Source organism: Drosophila hydei, unplaced genomic scaffold (genome assembly GCF_003285905.1).
Source record: "Drosophila hydei strain 15085-1641.00,03,60 unplaced genomic scaffold, DhydRS2 tig00008128-arrow-arrow-pilon, whole genome shotgun sequence".
In the NCBI taxonomy this organism is placed as follows: Eukaryota; Metazoa; Arthropoda; class Insecta; order Diptera; family Drosophilidae; genus Drosophila; species Drosophila hydei.
This window is the reverse complement of record NW_022045838.1, coordinates 2,088,822-2,105,098: the sequence shown is the minus strand read 5'-3', so window position 1 is coordinate 2,105,098 and position 16,277 is coordinate 2,088,822. Positions and strand designations below refer to the sequence as shown.

The 16,277-nt window shown below is 43.2% G+C and overlaps 4 protein-coding genes across 4 annotated transcripts; 2 read left to right on the top strand and 2 right to left on the bottom strand.

Moving 5' to 3' along the window:
* Positions 1–58: 58 nt before the first annotated feature.
* Positions 59–1,397, top strand: LOC115483413. Its single transcript, XM_030225265.1, has 2 exons — positions 59–435; positions 500–1,397. The coding sequence occupies exons 1-2, from the start codon at positions 166–168 to the stop codon at positions 1,376–1,378; spliced, it is 1,149 nt and encodes a 382-aa protein (XP_030081125.1). The 5' UTR covers positions 59–165; the 3' UTR covers positions 1,379–1,397.
* Positions 1,398–1,545: 148 nt separating this feature from the next.
* On the top strand, positions 1,546–15,198 carry LOC111602885 (2-oxoglutarate dehydrogenase, mitochondrial). Its single transcript, XM_023320217.2, has 8 exons — positions 1,546–1,952; positions 2,019–2,334; positions 2,402–2,474; positions 2,533–3,658; positions 3,720–3,874; positions 3,951–4,848; positions 4,915–5,069; positions 14,397–15,198. Exons 1-8 carry the CDS (start codon positions 1,722–1,724, stop codon positions 15,124–15,126), a joined length of 3,684 nt encoding a protein of 1,227 aa, XP_023175985.2. The 5' UTR covers positions 1,546–1,721; the 3' UTR covers positions 15,127–15,198.
* On the bottom strand, positions 8,291–13,559 carry LOC111602884 (protein MLP1 homolog). The gene has a single exon (XM_023320216.2). It carries the CDS (start codon positions 13,462–13,464, stop codon positions 8,668–8,670), a length of 4,797 nt encoding a protein of 1,598 aa, XP_023175984.2. The 5' UTR covers positions 13,465–13,559; the 3' UTR covers positions 8,291–8,667.
* On the bottom strand, positions 15,197–16,234 carry LOC111602890 (protein OPI10 homolog). Its single transcript, XM_023320225.2, has 3 exons — positions 16,142–16,234; positions 15,728–16,087; positions 15,197–15,452 (listed from the first exon to the last, which is right to left on the bottom strand). Exons 1-3 carry the CDS (start codon positions 16,169–16,171, stop codon positions 15,252–15,254), a joined length of 591 nt encoding a protein of 196 aa, XP_023175993.1. The 5' UTR covers positions 16,172–16,234; the 3' UTR covers positions 15,197–15,251.
* Positions 16,235–16,277: the final 43 nt, after the last annotated feature.

Genomic DNA, 16,277 nt, shown 5'->3' with positions numbered 1-16,277 from the left:
ACCGAATTTCTTTTACAGCACTGTCTCGCAATCATTTTACAGCACTTAAACATAGACGTTAAAAAATAGTAGGCTTTTTATAAACTTCATCTTAGTTAGACCTTTTCATTTATTTATTGGCTACTTTCGGAAATTATCTTTAGAACATTACAATAATTAGTCAATATGTCTGCTTACGCTAAATTCAAAATTGCTTCCATGGTAGTGCTTGGAAAAACCCGCCTTCAATGTTTTAGTACAGGAAATTCGAGCCGTGGTGGGCCAAAGCAGGGTGGTAACGGAAAGGCGCACAATGGAAATCAGAACATAAAGTTTGATCCTTATAAGTTATTTAAAGATAAAGTCAGTAAACAATATTTCGTTAACGACGCAGACGCTAATTATATGGAATGCCTCTTCACTAAGTGGGTTCATAACCCGACTTCTGTCCATCGGGTAAATTGAAAATAATGACATTTGCTTAAAGATTGTAATTATAGTTATTGGATTTCGTTTATAGTCATGGCATCAGTACTTTACCGATGTTTTGCAAAGTAAAAATGTAGGAGATGTCGCGATTCTGCCGATTAGGCAAAAATCGCCTTCAAGAACTTCAAATAAAGATACTTCTTCCACACAACCTCCTATGGCTAAGAAAGTTACTCACAAAGAATCAAGTGATTGTGACATAATGAAACCAGAAAATGATATAATAAAACCTACAACTAGCAAAGCTTCTCGCAAAGTTAGCGAGCCAGAATATAACACTTCCGCGGAATCTACGACTAGCAAATCTTCTCACAAAGTTACTGATAGAAAGGAATCACCTCATGATGACATATTGGAGCCGTATTCCGATCCAAAGAGACCATACATACAACCGCAGCCAGTTAGGATTATGAAACCAAAAGAGGGAAAACCAGGCAGAGGGACGGAAACTGAGAAAAAGAAACCGAAAATCCAACGAGAGCCAACATATAAAAATCCAATCAAAAATTCCACGTTAACAAAACCTACAAAAGACGAATATTTGATTGGTCATATAATTTTGAGTCCCGCTAAAGAGAGTGTCACTGGCCCCGTTAGTTCGAAACAGGACGAGATAAAAAACACAGTTGAAAAAGATATCGCACCAACGAACATGGTGGGCCAGCCGAAGCCGTTCAAGTCAAAAACACAGCCGTCCACAGGGACAGTTGCCAGTAGATCCAAAATTGACTTCAGGAAATCCCTGCAGCAGATCAAGGATCAGAAGGCCATACAGCGCGTGAGGTCGGCCTTGTCGAAAACCCAATTTCGAGCCAAACGTGAATATATTAAATCGCAGCTGAACCGCATTGCTAAGATGAAGAGAAGCAATGGGCCAAAAATTAGCTCAACACCCAAGTCCGAAAAATAGATGCGAAATTTCAGTACAAAACCATACATATATATATGTATATATATATATATATATATCTATATATACATATATATATGTATATATAATATATATTTTTTTTATATATATATACATACATATGTACATAACGAAAATACGTATGTGTATATACATATAAAAAATGTAGTTGACAAGAAGGCTTGACAAATATGGAAAAATTATAATGTACAGACTGTAAAACAGAAAAAGCTGAAAGTATGAGCATATAGGATTATAAATATATATATTAGGTAACACAGAACTAGTTGTTTTCAAAATTTATGTTTGAATCAAAATTCGAAACAAGTTAAGAAATTCATTTATGGCAGATATTGCGATGTGTCTGAAGCGTGGTCGCATGGCCCCTGCATTAGTAATGAACAGGTTTACTAAAGTTAAGGTTTGCCGACGATCGCTGCAAGTGGGCAGAGCTCTCAAAGGAGAGGATAAATCTGACAAGGCTGCATCGGATAGCTTTGCCAATGGCAGCAATGCCACCTACATTGATAGGCTGTATCGCAAATGGGTCAAGGATCCAAATTCAGTGGATGAGGTGAAACTTTTTTTTACTTCGTTTTTCTTTGTGCAATCTTCTGAGCTCGTTCCACATACGACGTAGACGTGGCACAATTATTTTGCAGGCAAGCGCCACACTATTAAACAGGATCAACAGACGAGGAGACGGAAATGGGAGCCCACAGCAGCTGGACAGAGCGGTGCGTCTACAAAGGCTGCTCCGAAAGCTGACTGGAAATACATTGATGATCATTTGGCGGTGCAGTCCATTATCCGTGCATATCAAACACGTGGTCATCTAGCTGCCGATCTCGATCCATTGGGCATTGTCGGACCCACAGGTCATTCGCTCTCTTCCGATGATAAGAAGCGCCAGGCAACCAAGGCGGTGCTGCGCCAGCATTACTCCTATGCTTTTAGTGAGTTTAGCTTTATATGACCAATGGCTCAGCCAGTTGATAATCCAATTGAATCATTCATTAACAGACGACTTGAACGCTCTCTTCAAGCTGCCGAAGACCACGTCAATTGGTGGTGACGAAAAGTTCCTGCCGCTTACGTAAGTGGAGGCCATTTTATTGGTCACTTAAAGAACTCATCTGTCCTTTCTTTTACAGAGAGATTTTAGATCGCTTAGAGCGTGCATATTGTAGTCATATAGGCGTAGAGTATATGATGATAACATCGGTCGTGAAAAGCGAATGGATACGCAAGCACTTTGAGGTGCCTGGAATTGTCAGTTTCACTGCTGAAGAGAAGAAACTCATACTTGAGCGTCTGACACGCTCGACGGGCTTTGAGAATTTTTTGGCTAAGAAGTTCTCATCGGAGAAACGTTTTGGACTCGAGGGCTGTGACTCCATGATACCCATTATGAAGGAGATTATCGATCAGTCGAGCAGATTGGGCGTGAAGTCGGTGCACATTGGCATGGCACATCGCGGGCGTCTAAATGTCCTGTCAAATGTTTGTCGCAAACCGTTGAGCGAGCTCTTATCGCAATTCAATGTCATTTCGGCCAGCGATTGGGGCTCCGGTGACGTCAAATATCATTTGGGTACGTTCACAAAGCGTTACAACCGACAAACGAAGAGGCCTGTGCGCATAACAGTTGTGGCCAATCCCTCGCATCTGGAGTTTGTCAATCCTGTTGTGCTCGGTAAGACCCGTGCCGAGATGTATAGGCGCGGCGATTATCAGGGCAATAAAGTGCTACCCGTGTTGATACATGGAGATGCCTCGTTCTGTGGCCAAGGCATTGTCTTCGAGTCCATACACTTGTCAGATCTGCCCGAGTATACCACACATGGAACAATTCATGTGGTCATCAACAATCAGGTAGGCTTCACCACTGATCCGCGCTATTCGCGCTCCTCTCGCTACTGCACGGACGTGGCGCGAGTTGTGAATGCACCCATCTTCCACGTGAATGCCGATGACCCAGAGGCGTGTGTGTACTGCGCTCGCGTTGCAGCCAAGTGGCGTGCCAAGTTCCACAAGGATGTTGTCATCGATATCGTTGGCTATCGTCGCAACGGGCACAATGAAGCGGACGAGCCCGCCTACACGCAGCCTTTAATGTATCAACGCATACGTAAACTAAAGCCCTGCACACTCAAGTATGCCGAGAAGCTGGTCAACGACGGAGTCATCAAAATGGAGGAATATGACGCAATGAACGCCAAGTACGAGAAGATATGCAACGATGCCTTCGAAGAGTCTAAGAAAATTAAGACATTCAAGGTTCGTAATATAGCGATAATCAAGCTCTTTGACCTCTATTCCACATAATATATATTGACAGAATTCACTCTGGCTCGATTCGCCCTGGCCTGGTTACTTCCAAGGCCGCGATCGTTTCAAGATGTGTCCAACCGGCGTTAATATCAAGGTTTTGATGTATATTGGCAAATGGTTTTCCTCACCGCCGCCCCCAGAGATAAGTTTCACAGTGCACAAGTAAGTCGAGATTCTTACATATATCATATATATATATATAATATATATCATATATCTACATAAATTCTCTTGACAGAGGCATTATGCGTATTCTGAGCATACGTAAGAAACTGGTACAGGACAAAGTAGCGGATTGGGCGTTGGGCGAGGCCTTTGCCATTGGCTCCCTCGTAAAGGATGGCATACATGTGCGCTTATCTGGACAGGATGTGGAACGCGGCACGTTCGGGCATCGACATCACGTGCTGCACGATCAGACTAAGGATAAGTCGAAATTCAATATTCTTCAGCATCTCTATCCAGATCAGGCGCCATATGATGTGTGTAACAGCTCGTTGTCGGAATGCGCCGTCATGGGCTTTGATCTCGGCTATTCGATGGCCCACCCCAGCATGCTGGTCATCTGGGAGGCACAATTTGGCGATTTTGCCAACACAGCCCAGGCGATCATCGACCAATTTCTAGCCAGCGGTGAGACGAAATGGGTACGACAATCTGGCTTAGTTTTATTCTTGCCGCACAGCATGGAGGGCATGGGTCCAGAGCATTCGTCTGGTCGCATTGAACGTTTCCTGCAGTTGAGCAACGATGATCCAGATACGTTTCCGATTATGTGCGATGCCGACTATGAGGTGCGTCAGTTGCTGAAATGCAATTGGATCGTTACCAATTTGTCGACGCCGGCAAATCTCTTTCATGCTTTGCGCCGACAGGTGGCCCTGTCCTTTCGTAAGCCAATGATCAATTTCTCGCCCAAATCGCTGCTGCGTCATCCGGCAGCACGCAGTCCGTTTCGCGACTTCAACGAGTGCAGCTCCTTCCAGCGCATCATACCCGATAAGGGCAAAGCGTCTTACAATCCCGAATCTGTTGAACAGCTGATCTTGTGCTCCGGCAAGGTATATTATGATTTGTTCAAGGAGCGTGAGGATCACGACCAGGAGGCAACCACTGCTTTAGTCCGTGTAGAGCAGGTGAGTCGATAGATCAATCTCTTTCATATATATATATATACTGATTTCATTCTTCCATGCCCTAAGCTCTGCCCCTTTCCATTCGATTTGATCTACAAGCAAATTGAGTTGTATCCGAATGCCAATCTCTATTGGGTGCAGGAGGAACACAAGAATCAGGGCGCCTGGTCCTACGTCCAGCCGCGCCTAGACACCGTACTCATAGAGTTGCAAGCCAATGAGTAAGTGATTTTTGCAGCTCCTATTTCACTTATCTAACAACTGCCAACTGGCAGTTGGCAATTGCCTGAGCTGTGCATATTTCTTTGCGCTAAATGCCAAGGCGCAATGCCAAAGGCCTTGGTCTACTGGCTAATGATTCAGGTGCGACGCGCCTTCAAAATGTCAATTGATTATCGTTTGCTCGTCGCTCGTCGCTCGCCGATCATCGGCCGCTGCTCGTCGCTGCTCTCTCGGTGACGCTAGCCATGATTCAAAATGGCGTCGGGCGACATGACGCCATGGTATCGAGAAACGTCTTCGTCTTGGTTGACATTAAAATCAGCTAGTGGCTGATTTCTTTCGCATTAATCGATTTTCGAGCACAAACAAACGCTAAAGCTAAACGTGTGCCAAGCAACGTCCGTCGCCCCCAAAAAAACAAAAGGAAGCGACTGCAGTGTATGTAGCTAGACGTGGCGTATACCCTGTAAATTGGGTGTAAGTTGAGGAAGTTTAGTTGAGTACATGCAGTTTTTTTAGCTATGAAATATAGCTTCATTGACAGGTTTAACATGCTAGCCTCTGAGTTATTATTAATATAGTTTATTAATTATATAAATCATCGTCCTCTAGCTCATGCTCGACAGCAGGATGTATTCACTGAGGCTAGAATTTATATTAGTTGTGTTTAGCAATATATATTTCTGTGTTATAGACACTTAAAGCCTTAAATACTTTACTTACGCTTCAAGTATTTAGAGGGTATACAAAAATATACCAACAACAAAAACTTAGGCTTAACAAATCCTTTTAAAAAGTTTCTGCTATCATAACTATTCAGTCCATTGTGCAGTCTATATTCATTCATAATTTATTGTCTCATAACTTCTATATACGCCTTTTTCATATACTACAACATTTTTACAGGGTATACATTTAAAAAATTGCCTTTGAAGGTTGAGCTCACTCAACTCGCTGTTATTAGATTCATAGGGAATGCGCGCATTTTGTAAACATTTCAATATATTTCATGTCAAATTTATGTTTGGCCTTTATGTATCCAAATGAGCTCTTGATAGACATATATATATATATATATATATATATATATATAAATTTATATTTATATATTTCGTGTGACCTTCTGAAAGTTCAAGATGTTGACAGCACGTGTTGTTTGCTTAGGCTGAGTAAGCTCTAGAAAAATGTTGTTTTGTGTCTTCTGTTGGATTGCAATAAATTGCAGGCCGCTCGCTTTTTGAAGGCTCCAATAATTATTTTCAATTTTGTATTTGGCTTTTTGCGTTGTTAGTAATTAGCCTGGCGCACAGTCCCCGGCACCGGCCTCGGCTCTTTTTCTATGCACTTTGAACAAATTGCGGGACAGCCAGCTCGCGCTGTGGCTGTGTGCAATGCTCTGATTGTGGCTGTAGCTGTGGCTGTGGCTGTCGATGTCGATGTCCATGTCGCTGTCGCATGAGAAACTAGCGCAAGGAACTTGGCACAGTTTTTAGTCGGCGTTCGATACTAAACAGCAGCCGCCTGCAGCCGCTCCCTCGCCCTGTTTTCTATTGAATTTAAGCATTTGCTTTGCTCGAAATCTACATAAAATTTAATGTAGCGACATGTAGATACATCTATATACATATATATTTGCATGTGTGTTTGTGTGGCTATCTATGCGCTGCTCCTGCTAATAGCAGAGCCAAGTGGTTCGCTAAATTTGTGCGCTGATTTATGGAAATATTTTGTGGTCTGCAAAGCTTGTTTCCCTAAACAAAAAGAAATGTTCTAGCTAAAGTTGTTTTTCTTTTAAGTGAAATTTAGAATTTATATAAATTTTGATTTTTTCTTTTATAGAGACAGATGCAAAGGGAGCGACTTCGTTCGCTGCCAGAAATTTTCCAATTCGTAAATTTAGGATTAGCGAATTCCTAGCAGCAGTTGCCACATCTCTCTCTCCCTCCCCCTTCCTCTGTCATTCTCATTTGTTTTATGTTTTCTTAAACAATTGAAATTCTTGCTCAATTGAGAATATATTGAAATTCCTATAAATTTCTATTTTGTTTATCTTTATATCTATAAAATATTTATGGATTGGGCAAATTCGTAAGTTTGTCTACATTTTGATCTAGATATGCTTTTCAATGAGCATGAAATTGTGCATGTCTCTTTTAGTAATTAATTTATGCAGCAGACGTGTGTATATAGCAAACTGTATATACGAGGGTAGCTTGAAGAATTGACAAGTTCAATGTCTATATGTTTATATTTATTTATGTAAATTGAAAATATTTTTATTATATTTTTTTTAATTTTTGCATTCCTTTTTCCATCTAAATGAAGCTGTTAAACTGCTCATGCCACCCTCGCTTATATTCTTAATCACATTGAGTCGTGTTGCCAGCCACAAAAATTGAATGAAAAGCGTCGCACACAAAGGCGCTCTGCTAAATCCCAGGAATGTAGCATATTTGCTAGACTACATCATATATATCGCCTATATATATACAGATATATATATATGTATATATATGCATATACTATACTAAATCTTTTCATGCTTGTATATTTCTTTGTTGTTGTCGCGTTTGTGCTCTTGCTCAAAAGGCAAAGCAATAATTTTGAGGGATTTCTCTACCAAACGCCTTGGCAATCAATTATGAGAAATGCTACCCCTAACAGTCCCCTCCCTACAGAGTCAGCCGCCCGCCGACCCATGCCAACCCCAAGGCAAAAATGTTTAGCTCTTGTTTTTCTTGATGTCTCGACGTGTTTGTTGTTGCGTGCACTACGCCAAAGTTTTATTAATGACACGCATTTTTCTGGCACATCTCAGGGATGCGAATGCCAACGTTGATGGAGTGGGCGAATGTTTTAATGCCCGATCTTGGAGTGTGTATAGCTGTATAGCTATATAGCCTAGGCCTATTTATAAACAGGTATGGCGAGCAAGTGCCTCTTCGCACAGGTCACAACTTGGCCATTTGGTAGCTCTCTTGACTGTGTTTATTTATTTTGATAATATTCATTCATATATGATTGATATATATATATATCCCTCTATATACAAAACAAATCTATAAATAGGTTATATAAGGCAAATAAAAAAACTTTGAAATAAACAGATTCATAAAAATTTTTATGACTAATTGAGCAAAACATTTTTGCTGCTCTCGTAGTTGTCGTCGTTGTTGTTGTTGATGATGTAAAGAATCCGAAATGCGCATAGTTCAAATATTTGTTTCTCTTTATTAAACATACAATTTTTTGGTGTTTTGCTTAAAATGTAAACTAAACTTGTAAAACGAAAAGGCAACGTGAAATTTTATAACAAATTCGTTATCTTGGAATAATTTACGTATACATAGAAAAATAGTTAGAACTAACACTAGGATAGCTAAGCTACTACACATCGTACATCGTACATCATATCATCATATATACATAGATTTAAACTAGAGAGAGAGTGACGAAAGACTATAACATAACTGAATGTCGTACTTGAGATCCTTTAAAAAATTCACGCGAATTTCTTAATGGAAGGAAGCTGCTGCCAAGGGCGACGATCACATTTGGGTAACACTTACATAGTTGCTTGTTGCACTTCGATACGTTTTAGACCATATTCCATATGCTGTAGCTGCGCGCGCGTCGCTCCTCCTCGACCACCTGCTCGTAGTCGATCTCCAGATACTCCTTGCCCACAAATTTCACCTTGCGTCCTGTGTACTTCTTGATATAGCTGATGTGTGCTGGCACTTCCTTGCCCTCGATCTCGAGCTTATACGAAATGCTGGTGATGCGCTCTAGGACTCGTCCGCGTTTCCAGCGCACTTGGGTCTTGCGGTATCGCTCCGCGTAGAGCACCAGATCCCCAATCTTATATTCACGCACATGCAGGCAGGATTTGAGTTTCGCTGGCTCTGGCTCTGGTTCCGGTTCGGCGTCTGCTTCATCGTCTGTCACATAGGCAATCGCCTTCTCGATTGTCTCAATTTCAGGCACCTTCGGCTCCTCCGGCTCCTGCTGTATGAAGAAGGTGTCGCCAATGGAGAGGCGTCGCTTCTGTCGCTTTATGATCACCTTTTTCTTGATCTGTCGCGGCTTTTTGGCTACAGGCGCTGGCTCCACTTCGACTTGCAACTCCTCTACCAAATCCGTTTCCGTTTCCGCTGCGGCTGCAATTGTTGTTTCTATTTCCTTAACATGCTCCTGCTGCTGCTGCTGTGTCTTGGTTTCCGGCTCCTTGGCTGCCTTTGTCGACTTCTTGGGCGGCGTTTGCTTATTGATGCGATCCGCTAGATCGCCGATCTTATTCTTATCCTTCAATATGTTGTTGAGCTTGGCGGACGACTCGTTCACCTTCTCTTTGCCCTTGTCTATGGAGCTTTTTCGCACCAGTTTCTTCAGATGCGTTGTCTTCTTCTTGGCCGATACAACCAAATCGGACTCATCGTGCGGCTGTTCAACCGTTTCGATCTTAACGGGCTGCACGGGTCCGGCAAGTACTTTCAGCTCCGGCATGGTCTCTAGACTGTTGTTCAATTGCGCCTGTGCGTTGTCTTTTGTAGCAGCAACGGTTGCCTGTTGTTGTTCTGATTGCTCTTGCTGCTGCTGTTGTTGTTGTTGTTGTTGTTGTTGCTGTGGCGATGACTCTTCGTGCGACACTTCGCTCAATGTCGCTGCTATTTGTGGCGTCGCGGCATCAACGGGGGCGACTTCAATGTCAACGGCGTCGACCACCTGTTGAGGCGTTGCTACTGCACTTGCCGGGCTAATTAATGTCTGATTAATGGGTTCTTTAAACTGGCCTAATGAGCCGCTGACTGCACTGGACACAGGCGTTAAGGCTGTTGCAGTTGCTGCTGTTGTTGTTGCTGCTGCTGTTGTTGCTGCTGGTAGTACCAGCACCGTTTCACCCACCAAATCGGCTAGTTTCAGGCTGGCGCGTCTGCTCTGCTCGCTGGCTGCTGCTTGATTGGCCAAACCATCGATCGGCAATTGTTTTGGCGCCGTCTGCGACGTTGCTGCTGCTGCTGTTGCAGTTGATGTTGTCGCTGCGTTTGCGGCTGATGTTGCCGCTGTAGCCGCCGCCTCTGGTTTCGTATCGGCGCTTTTGGCAGTTGCTTTTGTTACGCTTTTGGCAGTGTCTGCATTGCTGTTGACCTTTGCGGTTACAACGTGTTCATTTATTGTTGTCGCCTGTGGCAGTGATGCCGCCGCCCTCTCATCGCTGCCGGAAGCGTTTAGCGTTAATTTCTGTTTCTTCTTGCGCTTGACAATCGCTTCCGAGTCGGAGGGTCGCCTTTGTATCAGCGCATCGCTCTGCACAGACTCAGCCTTAATCTTGGATGGCTCCACGGCAGCAATGGATGCGCGTCGTGGATTTCGCACCTTGACAAGAGTTTTCTTTTTGCTTACCGCCTTCTTGGGCATTGCATCGCCCCCGGTTGCTGGCTGCGTGGCTGACTCATCTGGCAGCGCGGCTGCTGTCTGTGATGTGGCCTCCACACCCTCCACGGGCTGCTGCTGCTCCTTTGCAGTTAATGTTGCTGCTGTGTTTGCTACTTTGCAATTGTCCTTGGCTGCTTCGACTTCGACTGCTGCTGCTGTTGTGTCTGTCTTCTTAAGCGTCTCTTTGACTGCTGTGGGTTGCTCTTTGACAGAAGTTGCTTCCGTAATTGTATTGGGCTCATCTTTCAAGTGTGCCTTGCCTGCTCCAGCTGAGTTGCTTGCCTCTTTGATGACTGTTGTCTCTTTTGGCTTTGGCTTCGACTTAAGTTCGCTTTGCACCTTTGCCAGAAATTCAAGTTTTGCTTGTGCTTTAGCTCTTTCAGCTGACTTTTCCTTATCCTCTTTGGATTGGCTAGCTACTTGTTGCTGCTTCTCATTAGCTTTACTATCTTCAGTTGATTCTTTTGGCTTAGTTTGTTCCTCCTTGGATTGGTTTGTTTTATTGTGATGTTCCTCATTGACCTTGACTTGAGAAACTTCAGTTGGTTTCTCTTGCTCAAACTTATTTTGGTTTATGTCCGCAGTAGCTTTTATCTCCTGATTGAATTCTGCTGCCTGCTTCTTGGCTTTGTTTTCGGAGATTTGTGTTGATTGCTTCGGCTCATCATTTTCTTTGATTTCCCGGACTTTTATTAAAGCAGCTTCATCTTCAGCATGCGAACGCAGTTCATCAACTTTGTTAGTAGCTCTATGACTTGTCCCATCCTCGTTAGGCTTCTGTTCCTGCACCTGCTGCTTCTCCTCATTCTTGTCCTTATCCTCGTCAGCTTCATCAAAGTAGCTGCGCCTTCTCACTTTCTTTACAAAACGAAATTGCACAGGCTGCACTGCTTCCATCTCAGTCGCCGGCACGGTCGCCGCAGCGGTTGGTGGTCCGGTCCACTGAACGCCTGCTGCTTCGGCCTCACTCTCTGTACTGTACTGCTTCAGCACACCCTTCACTTCGCTTAGCGCACCCGTAATGCGCGCCTTAAGTTTGTTCAGCCGCTCAATGACATCTTCCGGCTTCTCCTCAACCGATTCCTGCGATCGCATGCGTCGCTGACGTCGCAGACGTGTTCGTTCCGGCAGTAGGGATTCCACATCAATCGATACATCATCTCGACTCGAGGAACTGCGTTTTAGCTCGCCCAGCAGCGGGCGCGATGTAGAGGCTATTGGAAGAGGCGCATCACGTATGTGACTTGTGACGGCAGCAACAGTTGGTAGGGATGTTGCTGCTGCTATTGTTGGTATGCTGGATACACGACTCGTTGCAGCTTCTGGCAAGCGAGTGCTGCTCTTGAGTAGTTCATACTTCATGTCGCTGCTTTGGTTGCCGCTGTTATCGTTGCTGCTGCTGCTGCTGTTGTTATTGTTGTTATCATCCAGCTCCACTGGCTGCTCAATTGGGTCGCTATAAATATCAACAACGACGGCTGTTGCTTCACTATCGTCACCCACTTTCGTCACAGTCATGTCCGCACATTCAACGACCGCCACCTGCTCAACCACCGGCTCGCTCCAAAGGTTACCCGTGGCAATCAGCTGCACCAGCTCCAACAATAGATCTATCAAATCGAGATCCCACTCCGGCACTGGGATAGCGCTGACGCTCTCGTCTAGCAACGCGCGCACCGTACTCTTTAACAATTCTAAACTGGCAGCCCCGATTGGTGTGGCTTCGATTACGTCTGATTGTTGCCGTTGCTGACCATCCACTTGCTCTGACGACGATTCGCGCGCGTCTGAATGGCGCTGCTGTTGTTGAGTGGAGGCGGCGGCTGCGGCTGCGGCTACAGCTGTGGCTGCGAGTGTTAGCTCCTCAGCTATTGTTTGACTCTGCTCTGCTCTGCTGGCCAAGCATATTGACTGCCGCTCTTTAGTCATATTTAGCTCATTATGAGCTGCTGCCGTCTCTAATTTGCTTTGCTCGCATATTTCGCGTTTATTTTTGGCATTACCAGCATTCATGGCGTCGTCGTCGACGTTGCGTTCGTTGTTGCTGTTCTTATTGTTGTTGTTATTGTTGTTGTTGTCGTGTCGCCACCCAAAGGCGTCATTAAAATTTTCCGCCTGTTGATGCTCGATTTCCTTTCGCTCGCCAACGCCTTCAGCATCGACGTTCAAGTTTAATGTTTGCTCGTGAGCGTTAAGTTCATTATCAAATGCCGCCTTATGTACATCATCAACATTATCATCATTACGATGATCATTAAGATCATCATCATCATCATTGTCATTGTCAGCATCAACTGTCCGCTGCGAGTCCATGTCTATTTTGGTGCTCATATTGTAGCTCGTCTGCGTCACTGTTGTCGTTGTTGTTGGTGTGGGCACCACATCCGTCGTTGTTGTTGGCGTTGCCTCGTTGCTATGACCATTTCCATGCACAGCACTGGCATTGGCATTTCGATGTTTCTTACATTTCTGCTGATTATCGGGAAAGCTGATAAATTGTTTTTTAATTGTGGGAAATACGTTTAGCGCATATTTTGTTGTCGCCACGGTGGGTCTGCTCCCCCACATGCTTATTGATTGAGTTGAATAGTTGAAATTCCTCTTGGGTAATTGGCAAAGCAGCGGAAATCTTTGTGGCAAAGCCAAGTGAATCATTTGCTCGGGAAACTTTAATGTTCTTGCTGTGATTGGAATATTGCTGGTGTAGTCATTTGCTACATGTTGCTGCTGTACTGGAAAAGTGGCTGTTGCTCGCGGCACACTTGGCTCTGCATGCAACAGCGGAAACTTTCCAGGCGCAGCCATTTTGATTTTTGCTTGAGGTCGCCATTGTTGTTGGCCATGTTGCGGCTGAAGACTTGAAGCGCTGCACTGCAGCGCCCTCTGCAGCGGAAATCGTTGCTCATCAATTGGCACTTCCGGCAGTCTGAAACCATTCACATTTGTTGTTGACAACATGGCTGACTCAGCCCTATGCTTTGACAATATTTGCGAATTATGTTTATAATTAGCCGTTGTCGGCGCCAGTGGCTGTGGCTCCCCTTGCTCTGATTTGTCGATTGACAACGCCCGCGCGTTTTTAACCTGATTGCTCTGTTGCTGACCTATTTTAGAGGCGTTTTAATTTTAATTTTAATTCACAAATTTTTTTTATTTCATCAAACACGCGCTGCAAATTGTTGCTGCTTTCAACACTAGGTTGCAAGCCGAACTAACAAAATGGGGCATCTTTTAGCAACACGCAAATGGCAAGACAAATGCTTTTATTGTTGCAAATGCTAAATCAATGCTGCGCTCTCTACACACATATAATTGCCAATAAGTTGTGTAAAATGTGTAAACAAAATCGAATTTCGAATACACTGCAAGAAGTTTTATATTGTAGCAGTTAAGTCTTATAGTAATTATAGTAATATCCATTTGAATATATGTTTACAAAAAAAATTGTCAACATATTTAAATTAACAATCAAGTATACACCTGTAAGGCCCTATCTAAAAGGTTTAGAATTGCAAAAATTCATTGTGTCTGCAACTGTAATTTATACGTACACATATGTATGTGTATGGTATATATGTAGTATACACGTTCAATTATATAGACTATATAAATGTGTCGCCTTGCCAAATTGATTTTAGCAGGCCACAAAAAAGAAAGATAGGTAAAGAGTAGAAATTAAAAAACCACTCGTGCCAAATAGCGCCACAAGCCCATTGTTCAAATATATATATTTATATATTTATGTGCATATACATATGTATGCACACATATGTCACAAACGCTTGCCAAAATTGCCAGCAGGCGAAACATAAATAGCTAAGACTACAAAATTGCTTTAATTTCTTTCTGATCCCTTTAACATAATTGAAAATCATTTAATTAATTCGCAGACGCTGCTTCCTTTATCGTGGACGCCCACCAAATTCGGCTTCGGCCACGGGTATCAAAGCGCATCATAAAGCCGAATATAATGATCTTATTACAAGTATCTTTGGCAACCTAACTGAAGCGAACAAATGCCGTATGGAGGAGAAGATGAAATCGGCGAAAGCGAAGTCACTAAAAGAAGCTGAAGATAGCTTGTCCAAAGCAAAGCTGCTAAAAACAAAAAAGAATGATAATGATCCTAAGGGAGACAATTCAGACACACCGGCTAAGTCAAAAACTAACAAGGAGGACAGTGATCCTAAGGGATCGAATTCAGACACACCGGCTAAGCCTAAGCCGCAAAATAACTCAGATAAGACATCTTCAAAAGAAGCTCCATCTCCAGAAAAGGATCCATCGCCATCAACACCGCCAGCAGCCCCAACACCGCCAGCAGCCTCAACAAAGCCAGCAGCCTCAAAAAAGCCAGAATCATCGGCAATGCCACAACGTAAATCTACTCCAAGTGAACCAGCAGGACAACCTCAGTTAAAAGCTAAAAAGCCAAATGCTTCAAGTCAAAACGAAAAGTTAGCACAGAAAGAAATAATGCCCGATGGGAAGCGGTCACAGACGCGTAAGCAAAAGCATAGTAAGTCTGCCAAAGATCCCATGCGAGCGAAAAGTGACAAGAAGCAGGCAAAACCATCGAAAAGAAGCACAGATGAATCTTCATCAGAAGATTATTGGTAGCTTGGAACTCTTACGAACAAAAATATCTTTACTTATTTATTACTTAACCTAAAATAATTTTGAATCAGTGCAACGTTCGTATATATATATATATTTTCAACTTTGCGACAATTAATCCTTTTTGTTTAACATTGTTTCCAATAATTCGGATTTTGTTCCATGCGCCGTTGAAAGTTAGTATACCAATTCTGTACAACGGAGAAAGGCACGAAGGTTTCACTTGTGGCAGGTGGAATCTCAGGTACGCCCACACAAAAACTGGACGCATAATTGAAAAAGTTCTCTAACATGCGCTGTCCAAACTGTTTATTATCATTGGCGCTGGACTGTAAAAGAAAAATGTGTGTAAATATTGATGTGCATACTTAAACTAGAAATTCGTGCCACACTTGTCCGTTCTATACCTCTACTCTCTGCACTTTTTCACATGCGATTTTTATGAAATTGCTGTCTAGAAAAGTATTAGCGCGTTTTACGTGAATTTCTATGTAATTCCTCACATATAAACAAACCAAGCTTTACTTTTAGCCACCGCATTTAAGGTATACAACGGGAAAATGCAGTGCACGAACTTCCAGCTAACTAATCCATATGTACTTACAACTGCTGGCGTTTGTTGAGTCACCGTCAATTCGGGCTCTATTGAAATGCCAATTTGTGCTATGTGCGAGATTTCCTGGGCACCAAAAACCATGCCATTTGAATGTGTCTCCAGCTCGTGGCCTTTCTTTAGTTGCGCTATTTTAAAGATCGCGGATGGTTTGTTGTTATTGATGTGCCCCAGATATTGCCAGGTGGGCGCTGCATTTGCATCTGGCCAACTAAAATAGATTGCCGCTGCGGTGCCCAGCGGCAGGGGTGAGATGCCAGTTAAGAAAATAACAACATAATTGACGGCATCGATGTCGGGCACGTTTATCAGCAGCTTGTTCTCATCAACCGCTACAAAATCTGTTTGGGGCTATAGGGGATTTCGAGTTTTAGTTATTTTCATTAGTATTTAAAATTTACTCACCAGTCTACCTGAAATAATTAAACCAAACATTATTGCCCGGTTCTTAGTCTTTTCTAGAATAAATAAAACCTCTTGGCATTCGCCGGTCTACGTTAACACTAACTCTTAGTATTTTTACTCACTTATTTTGGACGAG

Bases quoted from the DNA above. Each gene is read 5' to 3' on its own strand.
- LOC115483413 (XM_030225265.1), top strand. From the start codon at position 166: ATGTCTGCTTACGCTAAATTCAAAATTGCTTCCATGGTAGTGCTTGGA. The intron at 436-499 runs GTAAATTGAAAA...TTTCGTTTATAG, and splicing joins ACCCGACTTCTGTCCATCGG to TCATGGCATCAGTACTTTAC.
- LOC111602885 (XM_023320217.2), top strand. From the start codon at position 1,722: ATGGCAGATATTGCGATGTGTCTGAAGCGTGGTCGCATGGCCCCTGCA. The intron at 1,953-2,018 runs GTGAAACTTTTT...CATACGACGTAG, and splicing joins ATCCAAATTCAGTGGATGAG to ACGTGGCACAATTATTTTGC. The intron at 5,070-14,396 runs GTAAGTGATTTT...ATTAATTCGCAG, and splicing joins ATAGAGTTGCAAGCCAATGA to ACGCTGCTTCCTTTATCGTG.
- LOC111602884 (XM_023320216.2), bottom strand. From the start codon at position 13,464: ATGTTGTCAACAACAAATGTGAATGGTTTCAGACTGCCGGAAGTGCCA.
- LOC111602890 (XM_023320225.2), bottom strand. From the start codon at position 16,171: ATGTTTGGTTTAATTATTTCAGGTAGACTG. The intron at 16,088-16,141 runs GTGAGTAAATTT...AATCCCCTATAG, and splicing joins TAATTATTTCAGGTAGACTG to CCCCAAACAGATTTTGTAGC. The intron at 15,453-15,727 runs GTAAGTACATAT...TTTCTTTTACAG, and splicing joins CTCAACAAACGCCAGCAGTT to TCCAGCGCCAATGATAATAA.